General features: G+C 42.5%; 1 protein-coding gene across 2 annotated transcripts; it reads left to right on the plus strand.

The window, feature by feature from the left end:
- Window positions 1-17,339: 17,339 nt before the first annotated feature.
- On the plus strand, window positions 17,340-20,277 carry LOC141634144 (pentatricopeptide repeat-containing protein At1g10270-like). Of its 2 annotated transcripts, XM_074446427.1 has the most exons (2): window positions 17,373-17,893; window positions 18,000-20,277. In XM_074446427.1, the coding sequence occupies exon 2, from the start codon at window positions 18,116-18,118 to the stop codon at window positions 19,850-19,852; it is 1,737 nt and encodes a 578-aa protein (XP_074302528.1). In that variant the 5' UTR covers window positions 17,373-17,893; window positions 18,000-18,115; the 3' UTR covers window positions 19,853-20,277. The 2 variants fall into 2 exon arrangements, with proteins under 2 accessions (XP_074302527.1, XP_074302528.1); XM_074446426.1 differs by having other exon boundaries at window positions 17,340-20,277.
- Window positions 20,278-20,599: the final 322 nt, after the last annotated feature.

Raw genomic sequence — 20,599 nt, forward strand, 5'->3', positions numbered from 1 at the left:
AAAAAACCACGGGCACCAAGTCAGGAGAGGATTTCACTATCTTATTGAGTAATAAGCACAAATGATCGTAAAATAGCTCAAGTATTGTATGAGAGTCTTGTATGCTAGAGTAAGTGTTGTGTGTAAGTAATCTTCAAGTGCTGCTTATATAGCCCATGTTGAACGGCTGCCAGATCTTCTACTTTAATGCTGAATATTCCTCCTTAATTGCTCGGATTAATGCTCCTTAATGCGCTTTATTACTCTCTTAATTGCTGTCTTTTATTATCAAATCTTCTCCATTAATGCTCTAATTATTATCCGAATATTGACAATAATATTATCTTTGAATTGGTCAAATATTGTCCTTATATTTTGACCGTTGTCCTCTCCATGGCTGGCGCTTGTCTTCTTCCACCCGGACGTCCTGACACCCTGATGGTCAGGCCAGGGCGGAATGTCATCCTGAAATATCTGAGATTTTCCAGGCCTAACAATTGCCCCTTATCTCCTTATTTTCGCTGGGTCAGGCCAAAAATAAAGAGATAACTTCAAACTCTGGAAAACTAATTTCAACAGTTGAATTGTCTCCAATTAAATCTTGTAATGGCTATTAGCGGTTGGGTGTGACGCGTTTTTTATTACTGCTATTCTTCAATAATTACTCTTGCAACTTGTGGTTGAAAACCCTAATTTTACCGAGTAAAAATAGCCTTCACTTCATTGATTTTAACTCCACCAAAATCCGGTCATTTTCTCTAAAAATCCTCATCCTCAAGTTCCCTTAATTTCCAGAATTTAATCTTCAATAAATCTACAATAATGGTTGCAAAAAGAAATCTTTCAGGGGAGTGATGTCTCCTGGAACTCCATTCGTTTTAAATCCTGAAGAAACCACTTCTGGAAATTTACCAGGGCCTTCTGTTATTTAACCTCTTGCGGTTGAAAAATCAACTAATCCCCCTCTTGAAATGATTTCCATTTACCACAAAGAATTCGAATTTAAACTTACAAAAGCTTTAAAAGATGATCAATCTCTTCCAAACCGTCTGAAACCCGAATTTGAAAAAGTCTTGAAGGATCAGAGAATCATTCCTATTGATTCCGAACTCTAGATCCCTGAAAATTCTCCTGTCAGGGCAGACTGGTTGTGTCCCGGCTGGTTCTGTATCCATGATTGGGCCTTCAGAGTTGGTTGCAAGCTTCCTTTCTCTCCACTTATGGTGGATGTCATTAAAGAAATTGGTGTGCCTTCCTACTAACTATGCCCATGGTGTGGAAGGTGGTCTGCTCCATTGAATATCTCTCTATAAACACAATATTTCGTTTTCTTTGGAGGACTTGAAGGCCTGCTATGCTGTCAGGACCAATAGTCCTGGCCAGATCAGTTTCAAGGTTAGGGCTTTAGCCACTCCTCTTCTTAGCAATCTGGATAGCGGCTGTTTTAGCAGGATTTCCCCTGAATGGATCCGGCTTGCTTAAAGAGTAATTTGGGTATCTAGTTCTATAAGTCTGGAATATTGTGAGTGAATAACAAGGGAAGAATTAAGTATAAAGAATATTGTTTGTATTATTTTGATAAGATGAGTACAATCTTGTGTGTGTAGCTGAATATTCAGGAATAAATGAGAGATAAATTGTAAATAATCGATCCATCATGAATCTCTTTACAATTGTTAGATTCTGCTATTTATAGTTCTACAAATGCTAACGTTACATTCATCCTCAACGTTCCCCTTGATTGTTGGGGCTGTTAGCTGGAAAATAGGGCACATTTCCTATTAACTCGGTTGACTCGTTCTTCTTTAACAAACCGTCTTTCCTTTCCTCTTGCACGTTTAGATTTACTAAGATTATGTGCTCCTTGTAGTTGGACTTGGTCTTCCATGAGAGTAAGTCGTGGTTATTAGTTCATACAACTGCCTCTCTTGTTTATCTTCTTAATCCAAAGATGTTTAAATGTCCCGGGCTATTCTCGCACTTACCATCGGGCTTCTCTTCCAGGATTTAGTAGCTTGCTTACTATAATATTCCTCAATAGCTAAATAGTAGTTAGATTTGTCCGGTCTCTGGTTGCCTCAATCAGCCCTAGTAAGGTCGAGGCCAGGTTAGAGTCAGACCAGGCTAAACTGGGCCTAACAATTTCCCCTTGACATTTTACCCGTGCTGGATCAGGCCAGGGGTGAGATGTCAATTTTACCGGGCTAAACAATAAAGAGAATTATATTTGCTCAATGACTCTTAGACTCCTAGTTACCGTTAAACACTATAACGGCTAATGATGTCATGCTGACAGTTTTGCATTCTCTAGGGTTTTTGCACCGTTATTCCTCTTCTATAAATACGGTATTTGTGATGAGATTGTTTTTCACCAAATTTCTTCCACTTTCTTTGCTAAATTTTCTCCAAAATTCTCCCCTATCTCCCAGGAGCTCCATTCTGCTAACTTTATAAAATAAAATTCATCATAATAAACTAAATAATAAAGGATATGGGAGCCAAAAAGCGTCCCCGCCCCCGTAAGGTCGTCTGAACCGAACCCAAAGACGTCCGGGAGGAGGAGGTGATTGAAGTTGATCCTCCGCTCGTGCTATAGCTTTTAAATATCGGATTCTATTTTTTCTCGCTCTTCAATCTCTCGGATCCTTACTTTCCGAAGAAAACCTATTGAAAACAAACTATGATAGGGTTTTAAGGGAAAAGAAATTAATTCCCGATTCGACCGAGGTATGGATTCCGAGTCTTGTCCGATCGAGCTAACGGGTGTTACCTGGTTGGTTTTGTATTTTCGAATGGGCGTTCAAAGCGGGTTGTAAGTTACCTTTTACTCCTTTAATGATTGATACCATTCGTGCTAAGGAAGTATCACCTTTTCAGATTATGCCAATGGTTTGGAAACTTGTTCATTCCATTGAAAATTTATGTGCTAAACACAATCTTGTAATTACTATTAATGATATCAAGACAATATATCATATGAAAAATCCTGTTAATGGTCGTTTGAATTTGAGAATCAAGTCGAAAATGTCTCCATTAATCACTAACCTGGACTCTGGAGATGATAAAAGGTGGGCAAAGACTTTCCTGTTTATCCGGACTGAGAGCCTGGGGTCGCTTTGATTACTCGAGATATCCCCCCTCGGAAAGTGGTAGGTTTCCTGTACTCTTAGTTTGCAAATATATATTATACGAAATTAGGATGTTTTGAGTTTCACCTGTGTATTTTTGATGATTTTTGCAGCTCCTGATTGGAACTCTGATCCTCTTGACGAGGAAGCTATTTCCAGGATAGAGGCTTTCCTTGCTATTCCTGAGGAAGAGAGGGCTTGGCCTGCTAGTCTGGGCAGGGATTTATTGCCCCGGTATATAAAGACCAAGCTGAGTGTGGTCAAAGTACCCAAAGGCAAGCCTAGCTCCACTGCTCTTTCCTGTACGTCTTCTATATGTCTTTATGTCAATTGTTGTCTTGTTATTACTTCTCATCTGATATTTATGTATATTCTTTATATATTCAGTATTCAGGTCTTCTGCTAGGTTGGCCAGCTTTACTGCAAAAGACTTAAAGGCTGGGGTAGCTAGAATTGCTGAACAGTCCAAGAGCCAGGAGGATAGTGGGAGTGACAAGACGCTTGATATTTTGGTTTCTGATGTCCAGCCTCCCCAAGAACCGCCCAGGCTAGTATCACCGGAGGTTGTTCAGGCTTCTAAAAGGAGAAGGGAAGATGTTATTCCTGAAGAGGAAGGGGGAGAGAAAGAGCCTATTCAGGCTCAACCAATCAGGAGTATCAGGCAAGTGTCTGCTAGGATTGACGATATGGATGCTGCCCGGGCACGGATAGATGAATTTTCGCAAAAATGGGGCCGCCTTTTTTGTCCGCTAATACCCTTGAGTCGTCTACTAAATTGGTTTCTATTCTGACTTCTCTTGTGACAAAGGCTGCTGAACTTGCTTCTCAGGCTAAGGAGGTTAGTTGTAAAGGAATGTTTTAATTGTTCATGTGCTCTTTGTGTTGCTTTATATTGGGCTGATTAATTTTTTTTGTTGTAGGGATTGGATGTCGGGTTGGCTACTGCTTGTCAGCTCAGGGATGCCCAGGCCAGGGTTTCTAGCCTGGAAGAAAAACTGGATAAGGTTAACCGTGAGCTGCACACATCCATGGGTAATGAAGTAGTACTTCAATCTCGGTGGCGACACTAGAGAGGCATCCAGGGTCGCTATAGTTTGTGAGGTGGTGCAAAAATCCGAGAAGGTTGTCAGCAAGAGTTGGAGGCTGTCAAGGGAGAGCTGGCTGCTGAGAAGCGGGCAATGCAGGATCAGCTGAGGAAGAATGAAGAGCTTGGTGCTGAAAAGGAATTAGTGGAGGCGTGGCTTGCTGATGCCGCTCAGTACTTCTTTGGGAAAGGCCGGGTTGATGCTATGAGGGATCCGGAATCTGACTGGGCTAATTGGGATCCGGACCGGGATGAGACAGCACTGGACGCTCAGTATCCTGATTTGGCCAACATGGGTCAAGAAGAAGAAGTGGATTCTCCTCCTTCCAAGGAAAAATCTGGTGATCAGGAAATGGTGGATGGTTGTGAGTCGGTTACTGGCTCAAAACCTACTTAGATTTATGTTTTTCCTCTTTGTTTTGGCCCATCCGGGGGGATGTTCCTGAAATGGATATTTAGGTATTTTTTGACCCATCCAGGAGGGGATATCCCTGGAATGGATAATTATTAAGTATGAGGCAAGGCCGGCTATTTTGAATGAATAAATATTTGGTCTTTGTTGGTTCCTTTTTGTGTTTTGATAAGGTACTTTTGTAGTATTGGATGTTTTACTGGATCTGGCCAGTTATCTGACTGGATCGGGCCAGTTTTTATGCTGGATCTGGCCAGTTCATCGTGTTATGGGTGGGGTTATTGCCTGTCTGGAGGGCTTACGTCCCTTGCCTGTCTAGAGGGCTTATGACCCATCTATGTTATACAAGTCAGGAAGAGGTTTTCCAGATTTGTATATTAAATGGAGCTCAATATTTTAAGGCCTATTTTGCAACTGAAAATTGGGTATCAGTTGGATATTGGTGGGGTGGCCCCCAATCTTTAAGATTTGTTTTAAATAAAATGCAGTATGTAAAACAAGTATTGAAGATTCTACTTGGTAAAAGTAAATATGAGAATATTGACAAGTACTTGGGCACATAAATGAAGAAATCATATACGGCATTTATTCATATAATGGCAAGTATCATACATTTAGTTTCATATCAGGCCAGGCAAGAAATGTTAAGGTGAAAATTATACCTGAACTGGGAGATATATTTTATATGTGAAATAGTTTTAAGTGTGCAATATTCCAAGCTCTTGGGATCATTTCGCCGTCCAGGGTTTGCAATCAATAAGCTCCCTGACCGACTATTGAGTCAATCAGGTAGGGACCTTCCCAGGTTGAGGCCAATTTGCCAGCATTCTTTTCTTTTGTGTTTTGGAAGACTTTCCTGGGGACAAGGTCTCCTACCCTGAATACCCTGGCTTTGACAGTCTTGTTGTAGCTTTTTGCAACTCTTTGCTGATATGCTGCCAATCTAATGCTGGCTGCATCTCTTAGCTCTAACGTTAAGTCCAGGTTGTCCTCCATTAGAGGTATATTGCTTGTTATTGTGTTTAAGCTGCATCTGGCTGATGGAATATCGACCTCATCCGGGATCACTGCTTCACATCCATATACCAAGGAGTAGGGGGTTTGGCCTGTGGATGTTTTAGGCGTGGTTCTGTCAGCCCAGAGGACCAGGGGGAGCTCTTCAGCCCATCTGCCTTTCCTTCTTTCTAGCTTCTTCTTTATGCAGCTGATTACTACTTTGTTACTGGATTCTGCCTGACCGTTAGCTTTTGGATATTCTGGTGTGGAGGTTACCAGGTTGATGTTCCATTGAGCACAGAAGGCTGATGTTCTTTTTCCCACGAATTGCGTGCCATTATCGCATACTATTTCAGAGGGGATGCCATATCTACATATGATGTTGTGTTTGATGAATGCTATGACATCATTTTCCTTGACTTGCCTGTATGAATCAGCTTCTATCCACTTGGAGAAGTAATCAATCAGTGCTAGCATGAAAACTTTTTGTCCGGGTGCTTGAGGTAGTTTCCCTACTATATCCATGCCCCACTTCATAAATGGCCAGGGTGCGGATATGGAATGTAGTTCCTCAGATGGCTGATGGATATATGGTCCATGAATCTGGCAAGCTTTGCATTTAGAGCTAAATTCCAGGCAATCGGCCCTCAAGGTGGGCTAATAATAACCTGTTCTGAGTACCTTGCTTGCTAGGCTTCTTCCGCCTTTATGATTTCCACAGTATCCTTCATGGATTTCTGATAATATCTGTTCAGCTTCTTGTGGTTCCAGGCATCTGAGGTACGGCCCAGCCTGCGATTTCTTAAAAAGCACGTTGTTAATAATAGTATATGAAGCAGCTTTTATTTTTAGTGCTCTGGCATCTTGCTTATTTAGGGGAAGGATTCCCTATTGTAGCCAGTCATAGTAGGGTTTTGTCCAAGAATTGGCAACATAAATTGGGAAACTTTCATCTTGTTTATTTATTGCAGGTTCTCATAAATGTACGATGGGTATTTTGTCGAAGTCAAGGGGACTGAAGTTGGATCCTAGGCCGGCTAAGGCATCGACCTGGGTATTCAAGTCCCTGGGAATTTGGTCAATATTAAAATTACGGAATTTTGATTTTAAAATTTGAACAATTTCCAAATAAAGCATCATTTTTGAGTCTTTTGCAGTATATATTCCGTTTACTTGGTTGGAAATAAGAAGGGAATCAGTACGTACCTTTAGGTTTTGCATACCAAGGTCAATACATACCTTTAATCCAGCTATTAGGGCTTCATATTCTGCCTCATTGTTGGTAGCCTCAAATGCACAGCTTATAGCTTGTACTATCTTATCCCCCTGTGGCGATTTTAGTACTACCCACAGGCATGTGCCTCTCATGTTGGCTACACCATCGACAAATAGGGTCCATTCTAGGTCTGTTTGGTCGCTGGTCAGTTTATTTACTTCTTTTATTAGGTCGGGTTCTAGGGTTGGACTAAAATCAGCCACAAAGTCTGCTAGTGCTTATGACTTAATTGCTGTCCTTGGTTCAAATGTTATGTTGTATGTGCTTAGGGATGACCATTTGCACATTCGTCCAGGACAATTCGGCTTCCTAAGTACGGACTTGATAGGAAGATTGGTTCTGACTATTATAGGGTGGCTTTCAAAGTATGGTCTTAATTTTGTGCAACTCATAATTAAAGCTAAAACATATTTTTCAAGTAGGCCATACCTGATCTCTGCATCCAGTAGACTTTTACTTACGTAATAGACAGGGTGTTGTTGTCCGTCTGCTTCTTTGACCAAGACTGCACTGACAGCAGTTTCTGTGACTGACAGGTATACTGTCAGGGGTTCATCTTTGACTGGTTTTGCCAGCAAGGGAGGAGAGGATAGATATATTTTCAGGTCCTCAAAGGCGGCCTGATGATCAGGGGTCCATTGAAAGTCTTTGTTCTTCCTTAGCAGACTATAGAATGATTTGCACCTCTCTGACGATCTTGAAATGAATCTGTTCAGGGCCGCTATTCTTCGATCGACTTTTGTATGTCTTTGACTGTCTTTGGTGGTTCTAGCTCCAGCATAGCTTTGATCTATTCAGGGTTGGCTTCTATTCCTCTTTTTGTCACCATATAGTCCAGGAATTTGCCTGCTGAGACTCCAAAATGGCATTTTTGTGGATTGAGCTTCATATTGAATTTCTCCAGTATTTGGAAGGCTACTTCCAGGTCTTTGACGTGATCTTCTGCCTTCTTTGACTTGACTACCATGTCATTTATGTAGACTTCCATGGTATCTCCTATTTGGTCTTTGAACATCATGTTGACTAGCCTTTGATAGGTTGCACCTGCATTCTTTAATCCAAAGGGCATAGCAGTATAACAATATATTTCTCTTTCTGTGATGAAAGTTGTGCTTTCCTGATCTGCAGGGTGCATCTTTATTTGATTGAATCCACTGGAGGCATCCATGAATGTTAACATCTCGTGGCTGCGCAGTGGCATCCACCATTGCATCGATGTGTGGCGGGGAAATGGATCTTTTGGGCAAGGCTTTGTTTAGGTAGTGTAGTCTACACGGACTCTCCATTTGCCGTTTTTTTTGGACGACTACTACATTTGCAAGCCGTCAGGGTACATTACTTCCCGATCATTCCCATGTCCGATAGCTTGTCAACTTCTTGGTTGATGATTTCATGCCTCTCTCGACAAATTTTCTTCTCTTTTTTTCATGACAGGCTTAAATGATTTGTCAATATTCAACTTATGAGTTATAATATCAGCATCTATACCAGTCATATCAAAATGTGACCAAGCAAAACAGGACATTTTAGTTTTGAGAAAGCTGACCAGATCGGGTCTGACCGAGTCCGGTGCATCTGACCCTACAAGTAGGGGTGGGCATAATCCGGTCCGGACCGGAAAAATGGACCGGTCCGGACCGGAATCTAGTGTGGACGGAACCGGAATTAAAATTCCGGTCCGGTCTCCGGTCCACCATTTTCCAAGATTCCGGTTTCGGTCCGGTCCGTCCGGGACCAGTATTTTCGGTCCGGACGGTTTGGACCGAATGCCCGGAATTATTGTTATTTGCATTTTTTTTCTTAAAATTGTATTTTTATTCCGGTCCAATCCGGTCCAACAGGTCCAATCCGGTCCAATGGACCGGAATTTTTGGACCGGAATTTGAAAAAGTGGGTAATTCCGGTCCAACGGTCCGGTCCGGTCTTGACCGAATTTTTCGTCGGTCGGTCCCGGTCGGAATTTTTGTAATCCGGTCCGGTCCCGGTCCATGAATTTTGTCGATTCCGGTTCCGGTCCGGTCCGGTCCGGTTTTGGACCGGTGCCCACCCCTACCTACAAGTACCTTCCTGTGAGAGAACTCTGGGTTTAAAATGACGTCTCCTGTTTCCATCTGTGTTTGTGCAATATATTCTTCCCTGACAGGTGACTTTAATTGCTATGAAAGGGACTTACCTGACTTTGAGGGTTTCAAAGCCTGGGTGTAGCATTCCTGAGCCGTCCTTTGTTCTCCCCTGATTGTGGTTATCCCCCATTCGGTTGGTATTTTCACACATTGATGGTATGTTGATGGGATTGCTTTGACGTTGTGGATCCATGGTCTGCCCAAGATTACATTATATGAGGATAGGCAATCCATTACCCCGAATCTTTCATACGAAGCCACGCCTTTCACATAGGTTGGCAGGCTAATTTCTCCCAGGGTGTTCTTTGTTTATCCGCTGAATCCAACCAGGACGCTGGATTTCTTGATGATCTTTCCTTCATCTATCTTCATAGCTTTGAGGACGTCAAGCATCACCAAATTGATTGAATTGCCTCCGTCTATCAGGATTCTTGATACCTTAGGTGTGCCAATTTTCATGGTGATTACCAAGCTGTCATGGTGTAGATCCGATATTCCCTGCGGGTCCGAGTCATCAAAAGTAATAGCGGGCAATGACTTGGACCTGGAAGGGGGCTGAAGTCTAGACTCCCTGGATATTCTTTTGGCAGCCGAGCTGGTTAGACCACGGATTTCTGATCCTCCATTTATGAACTTGACTTCATAGATGGGGGGAGAAGGAGGTGGATCTCTGTCGTTCCCTGAATCTCTCTTGTTTTGTCCTTCATCTTTGTTCTTTGGCTGCTGGATTAAGTCCTTCAAATAGCCTTTCTTTAGGAGATATGCCACCTGTTTCCTGAGTTGGATGCATTCTTCTGTGGTGTGCCCGATGTCCTGATGGAAGTCACACCATCTCGTTGGGTCTTTCCTGGGGTTGTCGGATTTCTTGGGCCATCTGACCGTATCTCCCAGGCTTTCCAGGCGCTTGACTAATCCTGCAGTATTAATAGAGAAGTTATATTCAGGAATAGTTGGAAGGCTAGAAAGGTTACCTTTGTGTTCTTGTGCCATGTTTACTTCGGATCGTTCGGGCCGGAATAGGGTGCGATCGGGGTTGCCTCCTTTCGGTAGGAGCTTTTTCTGTTAGTGTGTCCATAGCTTTGCTTTCCTCTAGACGAGTTTGTTACGAAGTTGAGATCTTCCTCCAATCGACATGTTCTAAGGCGATGGATTGAACAAAGTGGCAAAGGTTGGGCGGTGCTTTCTCGGTTAAGTATGCATAGATGTCACCGTCAGCGGGACTCCTTGCCTCGAAGGCTTCTCTTTGTTTCTTCGTCACACTGGGAATGGCCACCTTCTCTTTGACAAACGGCCAGGAATTCTTTGAGAGATTCTTGGGAGTTGTTTTACCCCGAATAGGTTCTTTGGGTCTCTTGGCCATGTCTCTGCTTTCTTGCGAATTGTTGATTGAAGGCATTGATCGATTTCGCAAAATTCTTGAAACCTCCATTTGGGAGATTAATGAGCCATTGTAATGTCGCTCCGGTCAGGGTTGTACCAAAGCCTTTACACATGCAGACTGCCTCGAGTTCACCGGCTATTCGAGGCACCCAACATCTTCTGTTTGAATATGGCAACGTGATTTTGTGAATCGGAGGTCCCATCATAAGTTCTCATGGATGGGACGGTAAATTTCTTGGGGAGATCAATCTTTGCAATTTCATCTGCAAAGGGTGAATCCGCAAAGTCATCAACTTCTACTTGACCATAAGTGGTCCGGCACTCCTGTATATTTTCTATTTTGTTGTGGAGTTTTTGGATTTCTGAAGCATAGCCATCATTATTCTTTGCTTGATTTTGTTTGTTTCATCATTGGGAATGATTTGGGTACCGGATAATGTATTCTTCTCAGGAGTTCCAAAATTGGAAAAGTCAATGTTTTTGATAATGGATGAGAATGGGGTTCCTTGTTCGAATCTGGTCTTGGAGCCTGAGGCCTGATTTTCCAATTTTTTCCTCAGGCTAGACTCAGATTCCTTCAGCCTATTGATTTTCGCTTCGCACGCCTTCTCTTGAATTGCCTCCAATTCTTTTATTTTAGCCAGGGCAACCGCTAATTGTTGTTCTGGGGTGAGTTCCACCATTTTTGTATGTGAATATTAAATGGAGAATGGTAAAAGGAATTTTTTGATTAAAGAACTAGATGCCCCACGGTGGGCGCCAATTGTTTTAGCAGGATTTCCCCTGAATGGATCCGGCTTGATTAAAGAGTAATTTGGGTATCTATTTCTATAAGTCTGGAATATTGTGAGTGAATAACAAGGGAAGAATTAAGTATAAAGAATATTGTTTGTATTATTTTGATAAGCTGAGTACAATCTTGTGTGTGTAGCTGAATATTCAGGAATAAATGAGAGATAAATTGTAAATAATCGATCCATCATGAATCTCTTTACAATTGTTAGATTCTGCTATTTATAGTTCTACAAATGCTAACGTTACATTCTTCCTCAACGTTCCCCTTGATTGTTGGGGGCTGAATGGAAAATAGGGCACATTCCCTATTAACTCGGTTGACTCGTTCTTCTTTAATAAACCGTCCTTCCTTTCCTCTTGCACGTTTAGATTTACTAAGATTATGTGCTCCTTGTAGTTGGACTTGGTCTTCCATGAGAGTAGGTCGTGGTTATTAGTTCATACAACTGCCTCTCTTGTTTATCTTCTTAATCCACTGTTTAAATGTCCCGCCCTATTATTTCGCACTTACCATCGAGGCTTCTCTTCCAGGATTTAGTAGCCTGCTTACTATAATATTCCTCAATAGCTAAATAGTAGTTAGATTTGTCCGGTCTCTGGTTGCCTCAATCAGCCTAGCAAGGTCAGGCCAGGTTAGAGTCAGACCAGGCTAAACTGGGCCTAACAGCGGCCATGACAAGAATTGGGTTGCTGGGTATATGTTTATCAGGACCAATTCTGTGGGTCCTGATCTGGCATACTTGAACTATGATGCATGTGTCGGTGGTAAATATCCTGAATTTCTTTATCCTGCATGTTTATTCGTCAGTTTTAAAGAAAGTAAATAAATTTAAATGATTTATACCTCTCTTGTTTGTAGTTGATGATTGGTTTAATAAAATTGAGTATCCTACTACAAGCATCTCTACTTTCCTTGAAATTCCTCAATTGGAGAGGACTTGGCCTCTCTGTTGTGGGGCTGGTCATCTTCCTCGTTGCTTGAAGACTGGAGGTGCTGCTAGAGTGCCAAGGCCTTCAAAGATTGTTAGTGCTTCTACTTCAGGAAGTAAATCTTTTTGTTCTCTATTTTTGTTTCGTTTTTCTTTTATTTTGGCCTTTTTATGACAGCCTGTCTTTATTGATAATATAGTGTCTCGTGTTATAGCCACTAGATCATCTACTCACCTTGCCAGGTTTGGCATGGCTGACCTTTCTGCCAGGTTGGCCAAGGTCAAAGAGGAGAGTTCTCAGGGAGGTGGCGATACTGGGCCTGTTATTGACTTAACTGAGTTGCCTGCTACTCCCAAGGTCTCACCTGCTCCGGTTGCTCCTGCTGAAACAAGTTCGGCAGCCCAGAAGAGGAAAGTGGAGGAAGTTGATTTATCTGCCCCAGTCAGGGAGGTGCGAGCCAGGGTGGATAATTTGGAGGCTTCCAGGGTCAAAATTAGTGATTATGCCACTTCCAAATCTGATGTTATGCTCACCCTTGATCCTATTGAGACTGCTACTCAGGTGGTTGCTTCAGTAGATCATGTTGTCAACCTTTTGGCAGGTGCCTTGGCTGCTGTGAGAGAGGTACATATATATTTTTATTTGCTTTTATTTTTTGTAATATATATTTTTTTTTTGAGGTTCTTTATTATGATATAATATTTATACTATTTCTATTTCTGTTCAGGGTGCTGCAGCTTGTCTCCACAATGCTTATCAGGCTACCTCTTTGGTGGCCAGGATTGATCTTATGAGATCTAATTATGATAAGCTGAAGTCTGAACTGGATTTTGCTAGGGCTGATATGGCTGCAGGGGCTGCTAACTTGGCAAAGGTGCAGGCTGAGAGCGACGCTACCAAGACTGAGGCCAGCTCGAGTAAGCAGCTTCTGCATGAGGCATTGGACAGGAATGAGGAGCTTACCCTGGAGAGGGATGATTTGGAGTTCAAGCTTGATGATGCTTCCTTGTACTTCTATATCAAGGGGAAAGTGGCTGCTATGGCGGAGCCTATGGAGGCCAGGGCAAATTGAAACCCTGAAGCTGAGATGGCCTTTACTGCTTCTAAGTATCATAACCTGCATAATATGGGTAATGAACAAGAGGCCGACTCTCCAGGGGAGCAAGATGTTGATGCTGATGAGGAGCAGGATGCTGGGGCTGATCAGGCCAAAAATGGTAGTGCTGATGTTATCTCCAAGGGGGAGCATTAATTTTATATTTTTCTTGATGGTATTGGCCCATCCAGAGGGGATGTCCCCGGAAGGACAATTTTAATTTCTTGTTTTTCTGTGTTTGGCTGGTCAGGGAGGTTATCCCTGGCCTTAACAATTATTTTGGTGCCTTTGCCTCAGGGGGTAAGGGCTTTATATAAATATGATGGTAGTGGCCTTGTTTGGCTCACTTTATTTATTCCTTGATGTCTTATTGTCTGCTGTTTTTGATTTTCCTTTGTCCGAAATTTCCTTAAACCTGCAATCTTTATTTCTTCAGACCAGTTAACCTGTTAAGTTTCTGAATCTGTTAACCTATTTTTTGAGTTTTTTGTCCCTGTCTCGCGATTAAAGCCAACGTAAGCCATTCAACCACATATAGCTTTTACCATAACGGTTGAAGGAGTGGGAAAATCGGGCTGTCAGGAGGGCTTATGTCCCCTGCCTGACTGGAGGGCTTGGTACTCGGCCTGTCGAGAGGGCATTTTTTTGATGGTCGGGATAAAACACCATTGCATCGTCTTGCTGCGTCCAGCCGGTTGTAGATGATTGCAATAAATAGTCAGGTCAGGCAATTATTTCATGCCTGATTGGTCCTGCTATTCAGCGTATCCGGTGATGGTTACCAACTTCGTCAGGCACAGCGGGGTGCAAAAAATTTCAAAAGTACATAAATAAGAAGTCTAATGTGCAGTAGAGTAGCCCTCAATCCTAAATATTTATGCATATAATCATATTATCATGTATAATTGTTCAGGATTCAAGTAAAATAAGAGAAATTGGGTTAGTTGCATATGTAGACATGGATTGCACATAGAATATGTGAGACACATAAGTTTTCAGGTAGCATGTCAAGGTAAAACACTGATAGTAAAGATGTAATTTTTACCTGATCAGGCCAGGATAGGATTTATTCATGGAACAATTTCAAATGAGTGACATTCCAAGATCTTGGGATCATTTCTCCTTCTAATGTTTGGAGCCTGTATGCTCCTTGTCCGACAATTGAGTTAATTAAATAGGGGCCTTCCCACGTAGGGGCTAGCTTGCCTGCTGATTTATTCTTTCTTATTTGGGAAAACTTTCTGTAGGACAAGGTCTCCTTCCTTGAAGACTCTAATCCTGACATTTTTATTGTAATTTCTGGCCAATGCTTGTTGATATGATGCCATCCTGATTTTGGCAGCATCTCTTAATTCTTCTGCCAGGACCAGGTTGTCTTGCATCAGGCTGCTGTTTGCTTCAACATTGTTCAAGCTATATCTTGATGTTAGCACCCGGACTTCTGATGTGATCAATATTTGAGCATATTTAGTCCCCGAATTAGCCTCGTTTCTATGCTTTTTAGTGCATATTTGGGTCATTTACTATCTTTAGTCCTTTGTTTTGCATATTCTTTGAGGTTTTGTTTCCTTGGTAGGAGAGGAGTGCAAACCTTGCATTTTCATGGCAAAATAGAGCTAAATTGATCGAATCTAATGACCAAGCATCAAAGAGAAGACAAGACTTAAGGGCCTTTGTACATAATGTAGTAGATGGGCAATGATGAAGAAAATCCTTGCATCTCTGACGAAATCCCGGAGGATTGTTGGAAGAAGAAAAGCAAAAATGGAACGCTGGACTAGGATCCGAGTGTCTCACCTATCGGGATGCTCGTCCAGAAGCTCCACAATCCGAGCGTCCAAGCTGCCAGGCCGCTCGTCCACCGCCTAAACAATCCGCTCGTCCTGACCTTTTGGACGCTCGGATTGTCCTCCAGTGCAACACGTCCTCTTCTTTCTCCATTCGAGATGCGCATATTTTTGAAAGACTAGCTAAAAGGAGACCCGCATCTATTCTTGAGAGGAGCGATTCCTTAAGGACTTAATCGTCATTTAAGCCCTTAGTAACCCTAATTTGTGCACCTAATCCCCACTATAAATACCCCATTAGTCTAATTAGATTATCAGGTTCTTCTTATCAATCTTTAGTGTAGTTTATATTATTCTAATTTCTCTTTAATCTTGTAATCAACTTCTAATAAAGTATTAATACAAATCTCATTTCCCTAATTTCTCTATTGTTCATCTTTTATTTTGGGTAATTGAAGATTATTTGGGTTTATTGGGAGAATGACAACCTTCCATCAATCATCAAGTACTTCTATTATTCTTTGCATTATTATTTTGAAATCATCATTAGGTATAATTCTCTTAATCCCTTTTTAATTATTGTTAATCATCTTCATTTATTCATCATGTTTTGCTTTGTTAATATGATTGACAACCTTGTTAACATGTTAAACTTGATAATGAGTGAGTAGTTTCCTTAACTAGGGTTAATGGGGAACTAGGGGAAACCAACATGGGGGATGATTCATTCTTAATCTAATATGCTCACATAATTTATTTGCTTGCTTGTTGTGATCTCAACTTATGCACATGTTATGTTTGATAAAATGCGAGCCTATGAATCCTTGCATTTTTTACCCATCACTTACCTTTTCAATGAGACTTATAAGACATAAACCAACTCGAGTCTCATTAGACCATGCATATAGTTGAGTAGGGAGGATTAAGTCGACTTGTAGGTGTTGTACAATCTAATCGATTCGGCTCCGGGACCCAAACCTTCATAGGATTGTAAGATATAAACCAACTCGATCCTATCACAACAATAATTGCTTGCTTATAATTTGAGAATATGTTTGTATGATCAATTCCCATGAATCTCCTATGAACCCATGACACCCTAGTGCTTTTAATCAATTGTTTACATCTCATTTTAGTCATCTTGCTTGTTTACTTTTATTGTTATTTAGTTTAGTGATGTTCTTATCTCAACCCAAATTGTGACACCTCTAGACACCACTACTTCTAATCGAAAATCCTACATCAATCACCGTCCCTTGGGATCCGACCTTTACTTGCCTTTTTACTAGTAATAGAGTTGTTTGTGAAGTTATAAATATTGTTTTGGTCTAGGTGCTCCGAACGACAAGTAACCGAAATCTAAGCTCAAAGCGGACCGACCAACTTCTGCAGGGATGACAGCTTCACAGCCATACACCAAAGAATAGGGTGTTTGGCCTGTAAATGTCTTTGGAGTTGTCATGTCTGCCCATAGCACTAATGGGAGTTCTTCAGCCCATCTGCCTCGTCTTCTCTTCAATTTCTTCTTTAAGCAGCTTATGACTACCTTGTTGCTTGATTCAGCCTGGCCATTAGCTTTTGGATATCCAGGAGTGGATGTGACCAGATTGATGTTCCACTCTTGGCAAAATTCTTTAGTTTTTCTCCCCATAAATTTGGAGCTGTTATCAGACACTATCTTTGATGGGACTCCATATCTGCAAATAATATTTGTCCTGATAAAAGATATCACTTCCTTTTCAGTTACTTGCCTGAAAGAATCAGCCTCGATCCATTTGGAGAAGTAGTCAGTCATGGCTAACATGAATACTTTCTGTCCCGGAGCTACAGGTAGCTTCCCTACAATATCCATGCCCCACTTCATGAACGGCCAGGGTGCAGAGATTGAGTGAAGTAGTTCAGATGGCTGGTGTATTATTGGTGCAGGACTTTGACATGCTTCACATTTTGAGCAGTATTCCAAGCAGTCAGCCCTCGGGGTTGGCCAGTAATAACCTGTCCTGAGTACTTTACTTGCCATGCTCTTTCCTCCTTTATGGTTGACACAATGTCCATCGTGTATTTCTTGGAGTACTTGCTTAGCTTCATCAGGCTCTAAGCATCTCATATATGGTCCAGCCTGCGATCTCTTAAATAAAGTGTTATTTATAATAGAATATGTTGAAGCTCTAATTCTAAAAGCCCTCGCTTCATACCTGCCCTAAGGTAATATTCCTTGGATGAACCAATCATAATAAGGTTTAGTCTAAGAATTATTATCTTGATTGACAGGGTTAACTTGTTCAATTTTATTGATAGTTGGATCTAATAAATGAACAATCGGTATTAATGATTCATGCTCAAAACCGTAGGTCTTAACAACTTTATTAATCACCAACCACCACCCACCCATCTTCTCCGCAGCATCACACAAACACAAAACCTCCCTAAACCACACTCTAGGGTTTAACACCACAACACACCATGTCTCTCTTCCGCCTCCTCAACCGCCGAACCACTACCCTCACCACCCATCTCACCCGCACCCTCCACCTGCACCCACCACCACTCCCACTCATCCTAACCCGCACCTTCTCCTTCTCCTCCGCCGAAGAAGCCGCCGCAGAATGCCGTCGTCGCAAACGCCGTCTCCGCATCGAACCACCGCTCCACGCTCTCCGTCGCTATCCATCTCTCCCTCGCCCACCACCCGACCCGAACGCCAAACGCTTACCGGACACCACTGCGTCCCTCACCGGTCCGCGGCTCAACCTCCATAACCGGGTTCAGTCGCTCATCCGCGCTGGCGATCTCGATAACGCCGCTGCCCTTGCTCGCGACTCCGTATTTTCCAGAAGCCGACCTACTGTCTTCACGTGTAATGCTCTTATCGCCTCTATGTATCGCGCGGGTCGCTTCGACGATGCGGTATCACTTTTTGATTATTTCTTTCGTCAGAATATTATTGTTCCGAACATTGTTTCCTATAATTTTTTGATTAATACTCATTGTGATTGCTGTCGTGTTGACATAGCGCGTGAGGTGTATAACACGATTCTAGCTGAGGCCCCTTTCGGACCGTCTTCTGTTACGTTTAGGCATTTGACGAAGGGGTTGGTTGAGGCTGGGAGGATTGGGGATGCGGTTGATATGTTGAGGGAAATGTTGAATAAGGGATTGGGAGCGGATTCGATTGTTTATAATAACTTGATTAAAGGTTATTTGGATTTAGGGGAGTTGGAGAAGGCGAATGAGTTATTTGATGAGTTGAAAGAGCGGTGTTTGGTGTATGATGGTGTTGTGAATGCGTCTTTTATGGAATGGTTTTTTGTACAGGAGAGGGGGAAGGAGGCGATGGAGTCGTATCGAGGTTTGCTTGATAGGGAGCTTAGGATGACGCCTGTTACGTGTAATGTGTTGCTTGAGGTTTTGTTGAAGCATGGGAAGAACAAGGAGGCGTGGGAGTTGTTTGATTCGATGTTGGATAATCATACTACGCCGACTTTTCAGGCTGTGAATTCGGAGAGTTTTAGTATTATGGCGAATGAGTGTTTCAAGGAGGGGAAGTATGATGAGGCCGTTGCGACCTTTAGGAAGGTTGGGACTAAGATGGGGTCGAGGCCGTTTGTTATGGATGTTGCTGGGTATACTAATATGATTGTTAGGTTTACGGAACATGGGATGCTTGACGAGGCTGAGAAGTTCTTTAATGAGCTGCAGACAAAGTCGTTGAGTCATGATGTTACGGCTTACAGGACGTTGATTGATGCTTATTTGAAGGAGAAGAGGATTGATGATGCGTTGGGGATGTTTAACAGGATGGTTGATGTTAAGTTACGAGTGATTCCCTTGTATGCTAATAGATGGTTTACGGAGTTGATTGAGAATAATAAGGCTGTGGAATGTGCAGAGATTTTGGCAAAGATGGGGGGTGCGGAGGTGAAACCTGATACTTTTACGTATGAGATTGTGATTAAAGGGCTGGTTGGAGTTGGTGCATTTGATGCGACTGCGGATATGGTTGGCCAAGCAATGAGATATGGTGTTGGTGTTAGTCCTTCGCTTCGGGAGTTTTTGTTAGAAACCTCTGAAAAGGAGGGAAGAAAGGAGGAAATGGAGAAACGTTTGGATGAGAAGAGGCAGGGGTATTGGCAGCGACCCCGCCCTCAACATTCTGGACCACCTAGACCAGTAGGACAGTTTTCACAGCACACAAGATCTGGCCCTGCGGGAAACCATGGGGCACTAGGTACCACGGGATTCTCAGGCCCATCAAGGATGGAAAGATATCCAGCGTCAGCTGGTCGGGAAGGATATTCGCCTCCAGCTAGGCCAGCGGGATATTCGGCTCCAACAGGGCCGATAGGATATTCAGCTAGCTCAGGGACGGGAGGATATTCCGCTGGCTCAAGCACGGGACGATATTCGGGCCCGGCAGGGCCAACAGGTTATTCAGCTGGCTCAGGGGAAGGTGGATACTCGGCTCTAGCAGGGCCGACACGATATTCTGCTGGCTCTTGGACGGGAGGATATTCGGGTCCAACAGGGCCAACAGGTTATTCAGCTGGCTCAGGGGCAGGAGGATATTCAGCTTCAGCAGGGCCAGCGGGATATTCAGCGCCAACTGGTGGGATGGGAGGATATTTGACTCCAGCAGGGACAGCGGGTTATTCAGTACCAGCAGGTTACACGGGATATTCAGCCCCATCAGGGCCGAAGGATATTCAGCCCCTGCAGGGCCAACAGGATACTCAGCCTCAGATAGGCCGGCTTGGGATGGTGGATTTCAAGGGTCAGCAGTCCCTTCAGCATATCCAGGAGGACCAGGCCCGACAGAACTACCAGGACAAGCAGAACAATTGGGAAGGTACCCTGAATCCGGGTTAGACACAATGATTAAAGAAACATGGTGATGTGTTTATTATGGGTTATTGTGGACCTTTCAAAAATACCTGGTGTGGCTCGATCATATGAAGTTTAGCGTCAGATTCGTCACTGACTTTATTAGGTCTTTATTCATTTGATACCTCTTGGAAAATGTCTTGGAGCTTTTGCTTGCCTTTTCAAGGTTGTCAGTAGATTACACATTGAACAATTTTTTTTTCTTTTCCAAGAAGAGATAATAGTTTATTCAGTTTTGCTGTTGTGCAGCACTCTGATTTATCGTACTATTGACTTTTTTGCTTTGATTATCTGAGGTCGACAATTAAGATTTTACAAGGCTGGGTATGAAAATTGTTCAGAAGAAGTTTTGTATGACCTGAAATTGTCAAAAGCAATAAAGCATAGTTTCCTTTAGTTCTTGAAGCAAATTTTGTGTTTTTTGTTGCAAATGGACTATTACATCGTCGTGTTCCAGGACTCTGATACTGTTGGTGACTTAGTGAGTCGTGTTTTATTTTGTGGTTGCTGAAAAGCAATTTGTTGTCCTTCCTTTTTCTGCTTGCTATCCTGTCAAAAATTTTATCAGGTCACTTGGCAAGTTTTTGCAATGATGATAAGAGTACCCAGTATATTTTTTTCAAGTTCAGTGGAGATCGCAAAGTTCTTGCGGTCATTTGTTGGTAGGATGCTAAGGTAGCTTCTAGAGCTCATTAAACAACAGATTCCGTCTCAATGCACTTTTCATCAACT

The sequence above is a fragment of the Silene latifolia genome, chromosome Y (assembly GCF_048544455.1).
Source record: "Silene latifolia isolate original U9 population chromosome Y, ASM4854445v1, whole genome shotgun sequence".
Taxonomy (NCBI): Eukaryota; Viridiplantae; Streptophyta; class Magnoliopsida; order Caryophyllales; family Caryophyllaceae; genus Silene; species Silene latifolia.

Excerpts from the sequence above, each read along its gene's own strand:
- LOC141634144 (XM_074446426.1), top strand. The coding sequence starts at position 17,450 with ATGTCTCTCTTCCGCCTCCTCAACCGCCGAACCACTACCCTCACCACC.